The sequence below is a fragment of the Schistocerca serialis genome, chromosome 4 (genome assembly GCF_023864345.2).
Source record: "Schistocerca serialis cubense isolate TAMUIC-IGC-003099 chromosome 4, iqSchSeri2.2, whole genome shotgun sequence".
Lineage (NCBI taxonomy): Eukaryota > Metazoa > Arthropoda > Insecta > Orthoptera > Acrididae > Schistocerca > Schistocerca serialis.
The window spans coordinates 347321038-347341847 of NC_064641.1; the positions used below are offsets into that span (position 1 = coordinate 347321038).

Below are 20810 nucleotides of genomic sequence, written 5' to 3' on the forward strand. Positions count from 1 at the left end.
ACTGGGAGATGAAGAAGCTTGCACAGGATAGAGTAGCATGGAGAGCTGCATCAAACCAGTCTCAGGACTGAAGACCACAACAACAACAACAAAAGAGCGCAGTTCCCTGCCCCTCCCCCACGAACCCCCCCCCTCCCCCCCCCCCCAACCCTCTCTGCCACAACACACGACGATGCAGCATTGGCAGGCTCCCTGTCTTGCACTGCATGCGGAGAGGCGTGATCAGCAGTAGCGCACATCTATGCAACGTGCTATCGAAGTAGCTGTAGATTCCACAGTTTACTTTATGCAACACATTTAATACTTATTTAACATGCTTTATGTTCACTTATGTAAACAAAGGTGTCCCAGCCCCTGTTTCACACTCTACGTGATCGACTTTTTTTCTTTCTGAAGTAGCCTGTGTTCTTTATCAGGGTTAACGCTATCTCTATCCTAGATATCATGGAAATAGATTTAGCCATTTAGTCGTACTAATGTAACAGACAGTTATCTTCGCATTTATAATCTTAGTATATGTACGCTTCATGCATGATTAGATACAACTCTATTCGGCAGTCATCTTACACAAACACTTAATAAGGCATGCCCTTGCCAGATTTTCAGAAATTGCGAATTATTCAGCAGGTAAGTCTCCATTTACCTATACAATCAGTCAATGGATAACCGTCGGAGCTACTTCATTTCTCATTTATCTTGCCAATCCCCTTCATAGAGCCCTTCCCATAGAAACATTACATTTCCCCAGCCTTTTTAGGCCATATTCTTCAGCTCACTTTCTCGACATATTCGTGTTACGGTAGACGTTACTTTCCAGTTGTATCTACGATTTTCCACTTTATTCTCATATAGCTATTATCTTGTTATAGCTTTATCATCTTATACCAGAAATGTTATTGCTTCCGTTCCATAATTTGATTTTAAGTCTGAGAATTCTTTTGCATTATATCTTCTTCAAAACTCACGTCTTTGTTTCAGGTGTTCTGAAATGTTCAACAACTTTACTGTAGATATTGTGTGACATCTTTTATCGTTTTTGAGGACCAAAACGCAGAATTCAGTTTATGTATTGCAAATTTATTCTGCCTGGTTACGTAGTTTGGGCATACGACAGGCATATGCCCCTAATGTCTTAGTTATTCTCAAATACTCAAAACGTATCCAGGCTGTAGTCCTCTATGTTTCAATGTCCAGGTCGTCTTCCATATTTTATCGTTTTTGAAAATATCAGATTTTCCTTATATTCTTTATTTTGCCTCATATTTAACAAACTTGTTTGTTCCAAGAAAAACGGATCAATAAAAGCATCATCGACAAGATGAAGATGAAGGTTACAGTCTTGTGACTTATTTTCTCTGGTTACCACGTTTTCTTCCTGATGCATTAAAAGCTTGAGTTACATGTAGAATTGAAGGGAGTTTCTACCATAATGTGGCATAATGGCTTGTGTCTGCGATTTGTGATTAAAGTTTGCTCCATATTTTCACTAAGATCATATGATTGTATTTCTTATTTCCACGTTGCCATTCGACCAAAAAAATTCCTTGTGCCGCACCAAAACTGATTTTGTGGAAGTGTGTCTCTGTTCTTTTGCAGCTCACCAAAAATAAAGTATCTGGTATTCCTCCGTTCTTTTCTCTAAAAGATTTTGTGATGTCAATTTCGTAACGAAAATATGTGTACGTATCCTAAGGACGGAAAATTTATATGGTGGCATGAAAGTTTATCAGAGCGAAGTCCCCAACTAACGCCGTCCTATTTCTTGCCTTGGGAAGCTTAGAAGACAGATTATAAATCACGAAAACTTGGCAAAGTTATTAGAGAAGAGGACGCAAAAGTATCAAGTGACATGCCATAGTGGCCCTTCGAAAAACTTCTAATAATTTTGTAGAAATGTTACGTAGGCACTGGTATTTATCGTGAAATAAAGATAATGGTTATTTCGTAGTACATTATGCCAGTAATAGCAATAGACATCACGTAGTGTAATTACATCATACTAAGAATAAAGAAATCGCGTGTGTTTATTCACATGTTTTTCCTTTGTAAATACAGGGTAACAATTATTGAACTATAAGAAAAGAACTTAAATTAGTTACTAAATACGGCGTGCACACACTTTATTCAACATGTAAACGCCACTACAGATATTCAGAATTAAGTTATGACATCTCCAATATGTCTGCCATCATTGGCGATGATGTGGCGCAGACGAATAGCGAAATTATACATGACCCGATAAAGTGTCGGAACATCGATGACCTCCTGAATGGTTGTTTTCAGCTCAGAAATGGTTTTGGGGCTATTGCTGTACATCTCGTCTTTAACATAGACCCATAAAAAGGAGTCGAACGAATTCTGATCCGGAGAACACGGTGGCCAATCGAAGCTTATGCCAGTGTCGTTTGGGTACCCAGAGCCACAATGCGGACCCAAAAGTGCTCCTCCAGGACATCAAACACTCTCCTGTTTCGATGGGGTCGAGCACCGTCTTGCATGAACCACATATTGTCGAAATCAGTGTCACTTTGGATAATGGGGATGAAATCATCATCCAAAAATTTCACGTACCGCTCGTTAGTCACCGCGCCATCAAGGAATATCGCACCGATTATTCCGTGACTGGACATTTCACACCACACAGTCATCTGTCGATGGTGAAGAGACTTCTCGATCGGAAAATGCGGATTCTCAGTCCTCAAAATGCGCCAATTTTGCTTATTGACGAACCTGTTCAAATGAAACCAAACCATACATGCGCATACTTAAAAAATCCTATATGCCCCGGGCCATCCGTGCAGTTTGGACTTCCTAAAGCAAACCGTTCAGAAGTTATGACGATTTTGTTTCATATAGTTCAATAATTGTCACCTTGTATGTGATAATGTTAAGGGCTTCGCTGATTCTAGGCACGCATATAACATCGGAAAATCCTCCGTCATTCTCTTACCTATATTTACGTCGCCAATTGCATATATATCTGACATACTATATTTTCCTCTGTACGAAAAGAGATAGTAATAAATAGCTTGTGTATCGTTGTACCTCCTAATGGACTCGTCTGTTTTCCATGTAAATATACCATCACTGATCATCTGAAAAAAAAAGAAAACAGTATCATTTATTGAATGAAGTAGCTGTTTTTGATAATGAAACAGTTGTATTGAGGAATTCTGCTCATGAATGACTGTGAGAACTTGGCAAGACACACAAATTTCAATGCACGATAGTGTCCTAAGAAACCATTCCTCACGTGACACGTTATTTTGTCTTGATACGCCGATAAGGTTTGCTGTAAAATGGTAAGAATTGTAGTCCCGTGAAGTTCTCACCGTACTTACCACTCCACCAGTGGAATGAGCACAGCTAGAAAAAATTGATTGTTGCATTGAAACGACACTTCTGGTGTCGGTAGTTCTGTACCTGTTTACTGTATCGATGGAGATGTCTGACTGACCGAAGGTAGATGCACCAAAAAACGATCTACTGTCTCATTCAGCTTTTAGTGTAAAAAGTGGTACAGAGGATGAAATTAACTGCAAATTGAGGCTCCAGAAACTTAAACAAACAAAGGCGTTTCAGACAGGGAAAGATGTCCGGTCTCCGATAAATACTACACTGAAAGTCAAAAAAACGACGCACTGGAATGATTTATCAGATTAAGATGGAAATCAATAGATGTGATGTATATGTACATACAAACAAATGATTAAAATTCCAGAAAAATAGGATGATTTATTCGAGAGAAAGAGCTTTACAAGATTATTTACCAAGTCAATAACTCGTTGGTTCACCTCTGACCCTTATGAAAGCAGTTATTCGACTTGGCATTGACTGACAGAGTTGTTGGTTGTCCTCCTGAGGGATTTCGAGCCCAATTCTGTCCACCTGGCTCGTTATATCGTCAAAATTCCGAGTTGGTTGGGGGGGGGGGGGGGGGGGAGAGCTACCCATAATACTGCAAAGTTCTCAACTGGGGAGAGGTCCAGCAACCTTGCTGACCGAGGCAGGTTTTTGGCAAATACGAAGACAAGCGGTATACACTCTCGTTGTGTGCGGGCTGGCTTCACATTGCTGAAATGTAAAGCGAGGATGGCTTGCCGTGAAGGGGAACAAGCCGGGGCGTTGAATATAATCGACGTATCTCTGTGCTGTAATGGTACCAGGATATCAACCAAAGGCGTCCCGCTAAGAAATGAACTGGTACCCAGACCACCACACCTGGCTGTCGGGTCGTAGAGTTTACGGCGGTCTTCAGTCAGGTTGGTATCCCACCGCTATCAGGAACGTGGTCTAGGGGTAGCGTCTTTGATTCATAATCAAAACGTCTTCAGTCCCGGGTTCGATCCCCGCCACTGCCTAAATTTTGATAAATAATCAGCATTGGTGGCCGAAGACTTCCGGCATAAGAAGACAGCCTCATTCTGCCAACGGCCTTGTCAAAGAGGGCGGAGGAGCGGATAGAGGTTCAGGGCACTCTCTTGTCCTAGGGGTGGGAAATTGCCCCTAAAGGCGGAAGAATCAGCAATGATCAACGACATGAGGATGCTGAAGGCAATGGAAACCACTGCATTAAAGACACGTAACGTGCATCCACAGGACATGTGGCCTGTATTTGAAGAAGTGTCATGATGATCTCTCCATTGGCAAAAGATTCCGGAATAGTCCCCCATTCGGATCTCCGGAAGGGGACTGCCAAGGGGGAGGTTACCATGAGAAAAAGATTGAATAATCAACGAAAGGATAACGTTCTACGAGTCGGGGCGTGGAATGTCAGAAGCTTGAACGTGGTAGGGAAACTAGAAAATCTAAAAAGGGAAATGCAAAGGCTCAGTCTAGATATAGTAGGGTTCAGTGAAGTGAAGGTGAAGTGGAAGGAAGACAAGGATTTCTGGTCAGATGAGTATCGGGTAATATCAACAGCAGCAGAAAATGGTATAACATGTGTAGGATTCGTTATGAATAGGAAGGTAGGGCAGAGGGTGTGTTACTGTGAACAGTTTAGTGACCGGGTTGTTCTAATCAGAATCGGCAGCTGACGAACACCGACAACGATAGTTCAGGTATACATGCCGACGTCGCAGCTGAAGATGAACAGATAGAGAAAGTGTATGAGGATATTGAAAGGGTAATGCAGTATATAAAGGGGGACGAAAATCTAATAGTCATGGGCGACTGGAATGCAGTTGTAGGGGAAGGAGTAGAAGAAAAGGTTATAGGAGAATATGGGCTTGGGACAAGGAATGAAAGAGGAGAAAGACTAATTGAGTTCTGTAACAAGTTTCAGCTAGTAATAGCGAATACCCTGTTCAAGAATCACAAGAGGAGGAGGTATACTTGGAAAAGGCCGGGAGATACGGGAAGATTTCAATTAGATTACATCATGGTCAGACAGAGATTCCGAAATCAGATACTGGATTGTAAGGCGTACCCAGGAGCATATATAGACTCAGATCACAATATAGTAGTGATGAAGAGTAGACTGAAGTTCAAGACATTAGTCAGGAAGAATCAATACGCAAAGAAGTGGGATACAGAAGTACTAAGGAATGACGAGATACGTTTGAAGTTCTCTAACGCTATAGATACAGCAATAAGGAATAGCGCAGTAGGCAGTACAGTTGAAGAGGAATGGACATTTCTAAAAAGGGCGATCACAGAAGTTGGGAAGGAAAACATAGGTACAAAGAAGGTAGCTGCGAAGAAACCATGGGTAACAGAAGAAATACTTCAGTTGATTGATGAAAGGAGAGAGTACAAACATGTTCCGGGAAAATCAGGAATACAGAAATACAAGTCGCTGAGAAATGAAATAAATAGGAAGTGCAGGGAAGCTAAGACGAAATGGCTGCAGGAAAAATGTGAAGACATCGAAAAAGATATGATTGTCGGAAGGACAGACTCAGCATACAGGAAAGTCAAAACAACCTTTGGTGACATTAAAAGCAACGGTGGTAAGATTAAGAGTGCAACGGGAATTCCACTGTTAAATGCAGAGGAGAGAGCAGATAGGTGGAAAGAATACATTGAAAGCCTCTATGTGGGTGAAGATTTGTCTGATGTGATAGAAGAAGAAACAGGAGTCGATTTAGAAGAGATAGGGGATCCAGTATTAGAATCGGAATTTAAAAGAGCTTTGGAGGACTTACGGTCAAATAAGGCAGAAGGGATAGATAACATTCCATGAGAATTTCTAAAATCATTGGGGGAAGTGGCAACAAAACGACTATTCACGTTGCTGTGTAGAATATATGAGTCTGGCGATATACCATCTGACATTCGGAAAAGCATCATCCACACAATTCCGAAGACGGCAAGAGCTGACAAGTGCGAGAATTATCGCACAATCAGCTTAACAGCTCATGCATCGAAGCTGCTTACAAGAATAATATACAGAAGAATGGAAAAGAAAATTGAGACTGCGCTAGGTGACGATCAGTTTGGCTTTAGGAAAAGTAAAGGGACGAGAGAGGCAATTCTGACGTTACGGCTAATAATGGAAGCAGGCTAAAGAAAAATCAAGACACTTTCATAGGATTTGTCGACCTGGAAAAAGCATTCGACAATATAAAATGGTGCAAGCTGTTCGAGATTCTGAAAAAAGTAGGGGTAAGCTATAGGGAGCGACGGGTCATATACAATATGTATAACAACCAAGAGGGAATAATAAGAGTGGACGATCAAGAACGAAGTGCTCGTATTAAGAAGGGTGTAAGACAAGGCTGTAGCCTTTCGCCCCTACTCTTCAATCTGTACATCGAGGGAGCAATGATGGAAATAAAAGAAAGGTTCAGGAGTGGAATTAAAATACAAGGTGAAAGGATATCAATGATATGATTCGCTGATGACATTGCGATCATGAGTGAAAGTTAAAAAAGAGTTACATGATCTGCTGAACGGAATGAACAGTCTAATGAGTACACAGTATGGTTTGAGAGTAAATCGGAGAAAGACGAAGGTAATGAGAAGTAGTAGAAACGAGAACAGCGAGAAACTTAACATCAGGATTGAAAACCAATGAAGTTAAGGAATTCTGCTACCTAGGCAGTAAAATAACCAATGACGGACGGAGCAAAGAGGACATCAAAAGCAGACTCGCTATGGCAAAAAAGGCATTTCTGGCCAAGAGAAGTCTACTTATATCAAATACCGGCCTTAATTTGAGGAAGAAATTTCTGAGGATGTACGCCTGGAGTACAGAATTGTATGGTAGTGAAACATGGACTGTGGGAAAACCGGAACAGAAGAGAATCGAAGCATTTGAGATGTGGTGCTATAGACGAATGTTGAAAATTAGGTGGACTGATAAGGTAAGGAATGTGGAGGTTCTACGCAGAATCGGAGAGGAAAGGAATATGTGGAAAACACTGATAAGGAGAAGGGACATGATGATAGGACATCTGCTAAGACATGAGGGAATGACTTCCATGGTACTAGAGGGAGCGTTAGAGGGCAAAAACTGTAGAGGAAGACAGAGATTGGAATACGTCAAGCAAATAATTGAGGACGTAGGTTGCAAGTGCTACTCTGAGATGAAGAGGTTAGCACAGGAAAGGAATTCGTGGCGGGCCGCATCAAACCAGTCAGTAGATTGATGAAAAAAAAAAAAAAAAAAAATAAATCAGGAACGTCTCCAGACACGTCTTCGATGGTCATTTGGGCTCATTTCGAAGCGAGAGTCATCACTGAAGACAAATCTACTTCATTCAATGGGATTCCAGACCGAATATGCCCGACATCACTGCAAACGGGCTCCTGGGTGAACAGAAGTCGGCGCAGGGGGTGCCGTGAGGTCAGTCCCTTTTCTTCGAGCCGCTTATTAATGATCTTTATGGTGACTGAAGTACCACTTGCACGTCGGATCGATGATAATGATGAATCCAGGTGCCTCTCTGATTACTGCTCGGTCCTCACGTTCTGTTATCTCCCTAAGCCGACCGCTTCCTTTTTGACTCTGTGTCCGGCCTTGATTCAGCCATTCCTGCCAACATCGTCAAATAGTGGCATCTGTCCTATCCAAATGTTAAGCGATTCACCGATTATCCCAGCCGGCTTGTTTGAGCTCAACTATATTTCGTCTCTCAAATGCTTACACTTGCGTACGTTGTTCAAACACCTTTCTGCGAGGCATAGTTACTCTCCAACTGAACACACGGAATGAAATTCGCCAACACGTTTTGCCCTGGTGTCGACATGTCCACTGTTTACGATCCTTGTCATCCTTGTCAATGGCGCGGTGAAATTGCACTATAGCGTCACATTCAATTCAATGGCCACAAAAGTTTACGATTCTGCATTTTCCGTCAATACCTGTATGAATATCAGTTTGTGATTCTTTTTGTCTTGGTGAGAACGCTACCAGTCACTTGCGATTGTTTATTTATCCTGGAAAAGTTTTTAAGAGCAAAGTATTCTTCTGACATGATGAATATACGGTGGGTCATTGACTTTCGTGCCGGGGTGGAAGTAATTCCAAAACTGTTAATTCTGTAAACAGATCGCGTGCCGCCGTGGTTAAAACATACCGTGCATGACAGATTGGCGCTATCCAAAACCAGTGCCGAATTATTGTGGTGCACCACAGGTCATAGATAACAGGGGTCAACAACGGCTCAGGAGACGTGTATGGGTGCACAGGCGTGCAGCTGTTGAGCAACTGACTACCGAGATGAACCAAGGGGCTACCAACGTCTTCTCAACGACTGTTCAGCGAAAGTTGCTGCGTTGTGGACTTTCACAGCAGGCGCCTGATTCATGCACCCCTGTCGACTGCTGTTCATAGGCTACGAAGGCTGAGATTTGCACACCAGTACCGCAATTGGACGACCAATGTTTGGAAAGGTGGCCTTTTCAAATGAATTACGTGTTACGTTCCATCGGACAAGTGGCCTGCAACAATAGTCGTAAGGGTCCAGACCGTGGGAGGGAGCGTTATGATATGGGGTATGTTTCCGTGGGATTCCCTGGGTGATATCGTCGTTCGGAAGGCACAATGCATCTGTACTGGGGAACATGACGACCAGAAACATGCAGCTTGTTGTTCCTTGGTGAGATGGCATCTAACAGTGGGACAATGCTATATGTCATAAAAGCTCACAATGTAAGTACGTTGGTGGAAGAACAATGAGTTTCTAGCTATCAGACTCCCATGGTCTAGCTCGATTGGGCTGTTAGTGACAGCCGGCAGGTGTGGCCGAGCGGTTCTAGGCGCTTCAGTCTGGCACCACGTGACTGCTACGGTCGCACATTCGAATCCTGCCTCGGGCATGGATGTGTGTGATGTCCTTAGGTAAGTTAGGTTTAAATAGCTCTAAGTTCAAGGGGACTGATGATCTCAGAAGTCAAGTCCCATAGTGCTCAGAGCCATTTGAACATAGCGCGCTGTGCACGGCACGGGAGTCGGCACGGCTCAATATCCTTGTTAGTACCTTCCAAAACCTCAGTGATTTTCATCCATGCTGCAAAGCTTAGTTAATGAGACTTCTGACAGGTGATAAAATTAATATGACTGTACCGTGTATCTTAAAACCTATATCCCAATAGCCGGCCGGTGTGGCCGTGCGGTTAAAGGCGCTTCAGTCTGGAACCGTGTGACCGCTGCGGTCGCAGGTTCGAATCCTGCCTCGGGTATGGATGTGTGTGATGTCCTTAGGTTAGTTAGGTTTAATTAGTTCTAAGTTCTAGGGGACTGATGACCACAGATGTTAAGTCCCATAGTGCTCAAAGCCATTTGAACCATTTTGAACTATATCCCAATAAATACCACTCAGGCTTCCCAATACTCCATGGCACAGTAACTGCATTAATCAAAGCCTCTCCAAATCACTTTTCGGCATGTATCTGCTGCTTGCTACTCCCCACTTTTTCACCAGGACTCATTTTGAGCACAGCCATAGGACCTCACATTAAACTTGTAATCTCTGTAGATACACTGATCAGCCAGAACATTATGACCGCCGACCTTACAGCCGGTATGTCCACCTGTGGCACGGATAACAGCGGCGACGCATCGTGGCGTGGAAGCAATGACGTCATCGTACATCGCTTGAGGGTATTGGAACCATATCTGCATATACAACTCACGTAATTCCCGTAAATTCCGGAGAGGGGGCGATAAGCCCTGACGACCCATTCAATAACCAGGTTTGTTCTATCGGATTCAGATCTGGCGAGTTGGTAGGGGGCGGGGAAAGCACCTCAACTGGAACTCGCTACTTTGTTTCTCGAACCACTCCGTCATGTTCCATGCCTTGGGACATGGCGCATAATCCTGTTAAAAACAATCGTCATGGAGGGGTGTACGCGCTCTGCTAACAGTGAATGATTCTCCTTGGCCGTCATGGTGCCTTGCACAAGCTCCACTGAGCCCATCGATGCCCAGCTGAATGTTCTCCACAGCAGAATGCAGCCTCCGCAGTACAGATGACAAGAGCTATTCCCCGGGAAGACGACGACTTCGCGCGCTCCCATTGGCACGATGAAAAATGGCATAGCGCCTACTTCCAGTGCCGATGGTCACGTGCCCATTTCAGTCATTGTTTCCGATGTTGTGTTGCATCGGTCATCGGCTGCGGAGGCCCGTCGTGTTCCTACATTCTTATACTCTGCCCAGCATTAAAGTATTATTTTAGTTCCGCCACAGTTCCCCGCCTGTCCTGTTTTACCAGTATGCCCAGCATACGATGTCCGACATCTGTAATGAGGGGTGGCCGCCCAACCCCACGACGTCTGGACGTGGTTTCACCTTGGTTCCGCTACGTGTTGGAGACACTCTCCACAGCACTCCTCAAATACCCAATAAGTCGTGCACTTCCCGAAGAGCTCGTGCCGAGCCTCCGGGCCATTACAATCTGTCCTCGGTCAAACTCAGACAGATCACGCACCTTCCCATTTCTACACACGGATTAATACTGCATGAACTGTGCGTGTGTCTTAAGTAGCAGTCATTCCTCGCCAGGTGACGCTGCTATCGCCTGGACGGGTTTATAACGGTCGGAGGTCATAATGTTCTGCATGATAATGTGGGTGTTCCATTTCATTACAAGTTGCTAAATCAAGACTGCAGCCGAAAGACGAATGAAGGCACGAATGCACTTACAATCTAATATATGTTACCATTTATCAACACTGCTTTCAGTTTTACTATTTATTGAAAAACTGTGAGCACTTTGCACCTTAGTGTCTGATCGATCTTCGAAATTTTTAAACAATTTTTTTTCCTAACTTACGTTAGTAATTGTATTGAGAGAAAGTTTGCATTCAAAATAACTTACGTTTTTGCATACTTACATCAGTGGATCCGCTGACTGTAAGGGGGTTGGATGAGAAATAGAAGTCCCGAATCCTCTCAGTTATCAGTTTAGCTCGTGGTGACGTCTGATAAGCAAAGCAGACGGGGAAAAGCTTGTCGCTGTTGTGGTCCAGGTCTTCTAACATCGTATGATATTCAACGAAAGCTGTAAACATACGTTAGAGCTCATACGAATTGCGTATATAACAAAATAGCTGCTGCTTGCTGTACTAGGAGCTTAGATTATGCCTGGGGATCCCTACTGCATATATCTGGGGTGTCCATATTACTAGACCATGAGAGCGACGTATCAAGTTTTGAATATCATTGGGGCCGGTTAACAAATTTTCTCAGAAATTAGAGAATTGTAACGAAATTAATTGTTATTTGACACGAACGCAAGATTCAGTGCAAACATCACGTATGACTTATTACCGTTTAGTCCTATTTGTGAGAGATATAAAATTTGTATTCTGAATGCAAGATTTTTTCAGACTATGACTCTGACTTACTCTGTTGTATGAGTAATATGACCTGTACTTCTGAATTTAAATTGCATAAATTTCATCAAAGAAAATATCTGTTGACAACTGTAGGTGGTGCGAAATAGAGATAGTGAACTTCGTGCACAGTGTTTGATCTTGAGGTAGTTCTTATGGAAAAAACTCTCAAAACCAAACAAGGCTTCCTACTTTAAACTTGTCGTTCATGTTGTCATCAGCCTGCGGATTAGTGTTTTCCGCCTGATCATCTTCCACTTCACAAGAAAAGGAGGTCCGGAATTTTTGGACTTCCTTAGAATGCGCATCTATATCTGAGAACCGGGAAGAGAATTCTTTCTTCAGATAAGGCAATTCCATTGCAAACAAAAGTGGAAAATTTGAACCATGTGTACGCTCCAACGACCGACAGTTGGCGAAGTGTGAGAAGATTTTCTTTGTTTGACGTTGAGTTAAGAAAATATCAGTTTCTGTCAGAAAAATTGAACTTGTGTAAAGGTCACGAATAATATTGTCCTCCCCTTGAAGTTTTTCATTCAGTTCATTCAAATTTAGAGCACTTCAGCAACAAAGCTACATTCCATAGCTATTGTCTGTTCCTTTATAACAGACAACACACACTGGTCTGTTGGCTTTCAGTCTAATGAAATATTTCGTAGTCCACTCTGTACTAAAGATACGACGCTCGCTATCTACCTTTTACTTTTAGTTTCTAGACATATTTTCACAAGCATTCGAAAGAAAAAACTTGAAATAACAACGCGGTAAACATAGCCAGGAAGTCACAGTCAACTGCAGGCGGGCGCTCCTGGTCGCATCCCTGTAATTTATTAAACCACTTCACGGGTCGGATGCAACCCGCGGGCCGTATTTTGGACATCCCTGCTATATACAGTCATCTTCAGTTCTTCTGTTGCATATGTGGCAGACACACACTGAAGTTCCGAAAATGTGGAACAACGAATTTTTACTGTAGTCGCATTAAGATGACCACAATGGGAACGTAAATCACTTTCTTACAACAACAAAAAATAAATGTCCTCAAGCAGCAATTTTTATTATTACGAGTTTCGACTCCCACAGAAGCATCGTCAGATCTGGGGACTCAAAAATAAATAGGATTTAACAAAAAGGTTTAAACAGATGCATTGAAAAGGTACACGTACAAATTTTGTTGTTACTGTGTACAGCTCATTTGTATAGACCTATTTATGGAAAAGTCACAGCAAAATTGATTTCGTTCCAGATCGTAATACGAGTCATTCCCCATAGCTGGACAGATGAGTTTAACAACAAGATGGTCTTGTGATTTAAAATAATGTTACAGTTTACTGTTATGCTACTGCATTGTACATAAAACTGTTTTTGTGTTCATAATGTTATATTATACTATAAGCACCAGTAATGATAAAATATAAAGGAATTATGAAACATGATATTAAAATATCACAAACAATGTGTAGTAACCGTAAAAAAAGAAAAAAAATGTTCAGATGCGATACGAGACCGCGTTGTCCAGAAGCAGAGCATGTCATGCAACGAGCACGGCCTGCAGTGTTTATTAACCGGGCAAGCTAACTACACGGTTTTTCTGCCTCAGGCTTTACAGATATTACACATCACGCATCTCAGGAACGTTCTGTGCGCGAAAATGATTACACAACTTTATATGGAGTCTCATCGTAAATTTTGTAACAAGCGGCATGAAACAAATCATTTTGCTCGTTAACATCTTCATCGCGGTCTTTTCTAGTTACAGTGCAAATTTTCAGCGGTAAAATTTTGATAACACTGTGCATATAATTTTCCATTTATCGGCGTACAAATATGTTCCAAGCTCAATTTTATTCTACGTTTACAGGTGTTCATTAAATTATTTTGTAAACATGCATCTGTCTGCCAGATATGAATTTTCGGCAGTCAGTATATGCTATTTTATAGATCCACGAACGACAACATTTCTTGATCTTTTGTGAAACATCGTGTCACACACATTTTTAACATGTTATTCGTGTTAAATGTAGCTTTAATGCTGACTTTACATAACGAATACTGTTTTCTCCGATGGAATCCTTATAAGATACGTTTCATAACAGCCTATTTTTCTGAATTATATTTTCATTTCCATGGCTGAAACATTGTGAAAAGTCAGTGACTACCGTGTTTCTCTTTGTATTTCAATCTAAGCTAACAACGAAAGGAAAAGCAGGGGATTTCTGAACATGTAAAGAAGAGGCAAAAACATCCTAAATGCATTGTGCTCCAATTTTAGGAATAAGTACTATTATTAATCAATAAATACAAAGTGTAAATACATATTATGTATACCAAAATACCTGAATGCCTACTGATGATACTTTACAAACCAAAGCGAAACGCATCTGATTAAAGATACCCTTAAACTACAACGAGATGGACAAGCCAACAATCATTAACAACAATTATTTACAATTAAATCAATACAATGAAATGAAAACCTTAGCTCCATACAGACGCTGATATACATCAACGGGGACCATTGAAAATGTGTGCCCCGAGGGGGACTCGAACCCAGGATCTCCTACTTATATGGCAGACACTATATCCACCTGAGCCAAAGAGGACACAGAGGGTAGTGCGACTGCAGGGGCTTATCTCTGGCTCGCTTCCCGTGAGACCCACAATTCCAACTTATTGCCCCACACTATATTCGTAGTACCCCTGCTCACTACACTCATTACTCGAGGCTTTACCGATTCCCGTAAGAGTATCGGGCAATGTGTGTGAATCCGCACAGAAGATGGTCAAATGGCCGGTCAGCCTTAACTATATATATGAAGGTGGTATCTGTTCTTTTGGAAATTTCCGAAGGAACAGATGCCATAGGTGACCGTGCAGCTCGTTAGAATGGATTAACAATCAAATCAATAAAATGAAATGAATACCCTTAGCTGCATACAGGCGTTGATATACGTCAACGGGAACACTTGAAAATGTGTGCCCCGACCGGGACACGAACAAGGGATGTCCTGCTTACATGGCAGACGCTACATCCATCTGAGCCACCGAGGACACATAGCATCTGACACATGAGCAGGAGATCCCGGGTTTCTAGTCCCCGTTGACGTATATCAACGCCTCTATGCAGCTAAGGATATTCATTTCATTGTATTGATTTAATTATAACGAGCTGCACGGTCACCGATGCTATCTGTTATTTCGGACATGTCCGAAAGAACAGATACCACCTTCATATACAAGAATTATTGATGGTTTTGTGTTACACTTTTTTGCTTCTTACGTTGTATACTGTTATTTTACGTTGTAAAATGTTGTTTACCACTGACTGGTCATGTCCGCACTCTGCGACCATTTAACCGAAAACTGGAGGTGATTATAACAACTTCCTGTGATAACAGTAATCGCATTATCCTCTAGAACGCAGGGTAACAAAATGATTTTTGATGCTGAACTGAGAGATATGATGTTTCATAAATAATTTCACTGTAGCAAGGTGGCCTCTTAGAACTAGAAAAGCAGTGTTTTCCTTTTACTACTGAAATAGATAACAACAGATAAGCCTTCCCCTTACAGTCAACTTTCTGATTTGATACAAGTAACATATGTTTGGAATTGAGCTATAGTCGTTCTTGTACAACTTTGTTAAAATCCACATTATAATTATTTTGAACCTGAGCTTTACTTACAAAAAGCTTATCCACGTGATATTTATCTCCGTATATGCTTCGAACAAACGGTTCGCATTTTAAAATACACGGTGATAACGATAGATGATTTGATTTTTAGACAGTTTATTTATCCTTGAGTGCCATTTGAAACTTAGAACGCCTTACCCTCAGGTCATCTAAATCAAAACAATAAAAAAGCAATCTGAAATAGTTTTAGTTGCATGTATTTAGAAACAAGTCTGTGTTTGCTTGACAGCTAATAATAACAGCATCTGGTTGAAACAACAATCTAATTTAGGTACTTGGTTAAAAAACAACAAACTGCACTAGTTTCTCGTAATAGTAGGTTAATAGTAGAATATAAAATCCATTCCTAAAATGGCACGTCATTAAATAAAAATTTTATGTCGGTTTATTTGCTCGAGTGACAAAAAACAATCTTCGATCCTAAGAATATTTCAGCTAAATCACGTTACGTGATTCCATTTTTAAATCATAACTGAGTTGCGGTTTTTAATCTATTAATAGCAATACAGGACGCTTCATGTTTACGAATGACTATGGTCCACTGAACCTGGATTTGTTACTGCTACGCCCTAGAGGACGAGGAGAGTGATCAAGAAATATTTTATTTATTAGTTTGTGGAAGAATGTAATCTGGAATACATTTTATGTCTACGAAGTTTGGCAGATACTAGTCTACATACTCAGTCATAGCTGGTTCTACACTTTCACGTAACAAATACTCTGGCTGGCAAGCAATTCTTCGCTCTTCGTGCTGGTTTGGAATTAGCGATGATTTAAATTATACTTTACAGATTTAAATCTTGAGCCAAATTCAAACACAAGGGTTCTCATGTAAACGATTGTTTGGCTACAAAATCACTTGGAAAGACTCCATAAATATAACTACATAGTGCGTAAGTGGTTTCGGTGGCATACTCCTTTTTTATTTATCACTAGCTGAGTACCTCACGTTGCCTGAGTAAGTATTTATTCCAGAGTTATATTAGCCGATCTCCTTCTTTCCCATCTCAACCAGCCCTCTCTCTGTCCAACTCCACCACTCATCTGTCCATATTCTCCTCGTCCCTTTCTCTGCCCATCTCCTCCTTTCCCCATCCTCCGTCCATTCCCTCCTCCCCTATGTCTGACCATACCGTACTTCTCCTATCTGCGCCTGTGTCCTCCTCTTCATTCGCTGTCTGTCATCTCCTTGTCCACTCTTCTCTTTCCACATCATGACACACACTCCAAGCCGGCCGGAGTGGCCGAGCGGTTACAGGCGCTACAGTTTGGAACCGCACGACCGCTACGGTCGCAGGTTCGAATCCTGCCTCGGGCATGGATGTGTGTGATGTCCTTAGGTTAGTTAGGTTTAAGTAGTTCTAAGTTCTAGGGGACTTATGACCACAGCAGTTGAGTCCCATAGTGCTCAGAGCCGTTTGAACCATTTTTTTTGAACACATTCCAATAGTAGGATAGGGTTTCTTACCCCTACAGTATTTCCTTCCAAACTCATATGTGCACCAGTTTCATTCAAATAGTTCCAGGGGCTTAGTATGAGCTTTTTACCTGTGGCTTTGCTTGCATATGCACATTTAAATATGTATTTCACACATATTAATATATGTTAACATATTTTGGTTGGCTGGTTGATTCAGTGGAGGAGACCAAACAGCGAGGTGATCAGTCACATCGATTTATGGAAGGAAGTCGGCTGTGTCCTTTCAAAGGAACCATCCCGCCATTTGTCTAATGCGATTTAGAAAAACCACGAAAAACTTAAATCAGGATGGCTGGACGCGGGTTAAATCGACATCCAAAGAAATGCGACTCCAGTGAGCTAACCAATGCGACACCGCGCTTGGTAAACATATTTTACGCGTATTTGTACACATACTTCAATTCTGTGTTAGCGAATTTTCCCTTGCATTTTCATTTTCACTTCGCTTAATGTTTGTGAACTACACACATCAAAAAAGTTTTGTATCACCCCAGTTCCCAGAACTCCTAAATATAGACGTTGACAGTGGATATTGTATCACAGACACAGTCCCTTTGACTGTTCAGAGACGTCACTAAACCCGCCCAAAGATGTAAACAACCATGCATCAGCAGCGCCTATTAGACGGAGGGGACCCGACAGCCGATCAGTTCCAGTCATTCCGCCAGAAAGAGCTACACAGTTCCTGTTGTCTGTAATTTAACCATGCCTAGACGGTCAATACCGCGATTCGATCGCGTCCGCATTGTTACTTTATGCCAGGAAGGGCTCTCAGCAATGGAAGTGTTCAGGCATTTCGGAATGAACCAAAGCGATGTTGCTCGAGCATGAAGGAGATACAGAGAGACAGGAACTGTCGATGACATGCCTCACTCAGGCCGCCCAAGTACTACTACTGCAGTGGATGATCGCTACCTATGGATTACGGCTCGGAGGAACCCTGACAGCATCGTCACCATGTTGAATAATGCTTTTCGTGCAGACACAGGATGTCGTGTTACGAGTCAAACTGTGCGGAATAGGCTGCATCATGCGCAACTTCACTCCCGACGTCCATGACGAAGTCCATCTTTGCAACCACGACACCATGCAGCGCTGTACAGATGAACCAAACAACATGCCGAATGGACCGCTCAGGATTGGCATCACGTTCTGTTCACCGATGCATATGCCTTCAACCAGACAATAGTAGGAGACGTGTTTGGAGGCAGTCTGGTCAGACTGAACGCCTTAGACACACTGTCATGCGAGTGCAGCAAGCTACAGGTTCCCTGCTGTTTTTAGTTGGCATTATGTGGGGCCAACTTAAGCCGCTTGTGATCATGGAAGCCGTAACGGCTGTACGATATGTGAATGCTATCCTACAACCGATAGTGCAACCATATCGGCAGCATATTGGCGAGGCAGTCGTCTCCATGAACGACAGTTCTCGCCCCAATCGTGCACATCTTGTGAATGAATGACTTCCTTCAGGACAACGACATCACTCGACTAGAGTGGCCAGAATGTTCTCTAGACATGAATCCTATTGAACTTGCCTGGGATAGATTGAAAAGGGCTGTTTATGGACGACGTGACCCACCAACTACTCCGAGGGTTCCACGCTGAATCGCCGTTGAGGGGTGGGACCATCTGATCAACAGTGTCTTGATGAACTTGTGGATAGTATGCCACTACGAATACACGCACGCATCAATGCAAGAGGACGTGCGGCTGGGTGTTAGGAGTACCGGTGTGTACAGAAATCTGGACGACAACCTCTGAAGGTATCGCTGTATGGTGATACAACATGCGATGCAATAACAAGGGCAGAAATGATATTTACGTTGATTTCTATTCCACTACGCTGTACAGATTCCGGAACTCTCTGGACCGAGGTGATTCAAAACTTTTTTTGGTGTGTGTTATGCTACGTTGTTGTGGTTGTGGTCTTCAGTCCGAATACTGGTTTGATGCAGCTCTCCATGCTGCTCTATCCTGTGCAAGCCTCTTCACCTCCGTGGAACTACTGCAACCTACATCCTTCTGAATCTGCTTACTGTATTCATCTCGTGGCCTCCCTCTAAGAGTTTTACCCCACAGGCTTCCTTCCGGTACTAAATTGGTGATCCCTTGATGTCTCAGAATGTGTCCCTAGTAAACGATCCCTTTTTTGGTCAGGTTGTACCATAAATTTATCTTCTCTCCTATTCAGTATCTCCTCGTTTGTTAAGTGATGACCCCTGTAATCTTCAGCATTCTTCTGTAACACCACATTTCAAAAGCTGCTATTCTCTTCTTGTCTAAACTATTTATCGTCCATGTTTCACTCCCATGCATGGTTGGTTCAAATGTCTCTGAGCACTATGGGACTGAACATCTGAGGTCATCTGTCCCCTAGAACGTAGAACTACTTAAACCTAACTAACCTAGAGACATCACACACATCCATTCCCGAGGCAGAATTCGAACCTGCGACCGTAGCAGTCTCGCGGTTCCGGACTGAAGCGCCTAGAACCGCACGGACCCGCGGCCGGCTCCCGTGCATGGCTACGCTCCATACAAACACTTCAAGAAAGGACTTCCTTACACTTCAATCTATATTCTACGTTAACGAATTTCTCTTCTTCAGAAACCCTTTTCTTGACATTGCCAGTTTGCATTTTATATCCTCCCTACTTCGACAATCATCAATTATTTTGCTTCCCAAATATCAAAACTCATTTAATGCTTTAAATATCTCATATCCTAGTCTAATTCCCTCAGCCTCACCTGATTTAAGTCGACTACATTCCATTATCCTCGTTTTGCTTCTGTTGATGTTCATCTTATACTCTCCATTCAAGATACTGTCCATTCCTTCCAGTTGCTCTTCCAATTCCTTTGCTGCCTCTGCCAAAATTGCAATGTCATCGGCAGACCTCACAGTTTTTATTTCTTCTTCCTGGACTTTAATTCCTACTCCAAATTTTTCTTTTGTTTCCTTTACTGCTTGCTCAATATACAGATTCAATAACATCGGGGATAATCTACAACCCTGTCTCACTCCCTTCTCAGCCACTACTTCCCTTTCGTGTCCCTCGACTCTTATAACTGCCCTCTGGTTTCTGTACAAATTGTAAATAGCCTTTTGCTCCTTGTATTTTATCCCGCCACCTTAAGAGTTTGAAAGAGAGTAATCCAGCCTACATTGTCCAAAGCTTTCTCTAAGCCTACAAATGCTATAAATGTAGGTTTGCCTTTCCTTAACCTATCTTCTGCCAGAAGTCGTCGGGTCAATATTGCCTCACATGTTCCTTCATTTCTCCGGCTATCTCGTACGCCTTGCTCGCCAGATGGAAGAGTTTTGTCATGACTGGCTCCCCCAATGTGGCCAGTACCTCTAACGGATCCTTCTCTACCCCCGTGGCGTTGTTTCGACTTAGATCTTTCAGTGCTCTGTCTAAGTCTTCATGCAGTATCATATTTTCCTTCACATCTTCCTCTACGTCTTCTTCGATTTCCATAATTTGTCCTTATGCATCTCCCTTATATAGACCCTCTATATACTCCTTCCACCTCTCTGCTTTGCCGTCTTTGCCAAGGACTGGTTTTCCATCTGAACTCTTGATATTCACACAGGTGGTTATTTCTTCAAATTTCTCTTAATTTAGCTTATGTGCTGTACAATAATATAGTCTTGCAGGTACATCCAGTGGTATATGCGCGTATTGTCTACGAAATATGCTCTGAATGGAGTTACTAGTAAAGAAGCAATAAAGTAAAACGTCATGCATAATGCCGCAGTTTTTTCTTCTCTCATGTCAGTATTTGACGTCATATCACTTGAACTATGTGTCGTAAAATGATATATCTTTTGTAGGTAC

The 20810-nt window shown here is 42.3% G+C and overlaps 1 protein-coding gene across 1 annotated transcript in view; it reads right to left on the reverse strand.

The window, feature by feature from the left end:
- LOC126474450 (juvenile hormone esterase-like) overlaps window positions 1-20810 on the reverse strand; it is a 128667-nt gene that overhangs the window by 27934 nt on the left and 79923 nt on the right. The window contains exons 7-8 of the mRNA XM_050101922.1: window positions 11290-11456; window positions 2951-3095 (exon numbers count right to left, since the gene is read on the reverse strand). Coding sequence (XP_049957879.1) covers window positions 2951-3095; window positions 11290-11456 — 312 coding nt within the window. The remainder of the gene's footprint in view (window positions 1-2950; window positions 3096-11289; window positions 11457-20810) is intronic.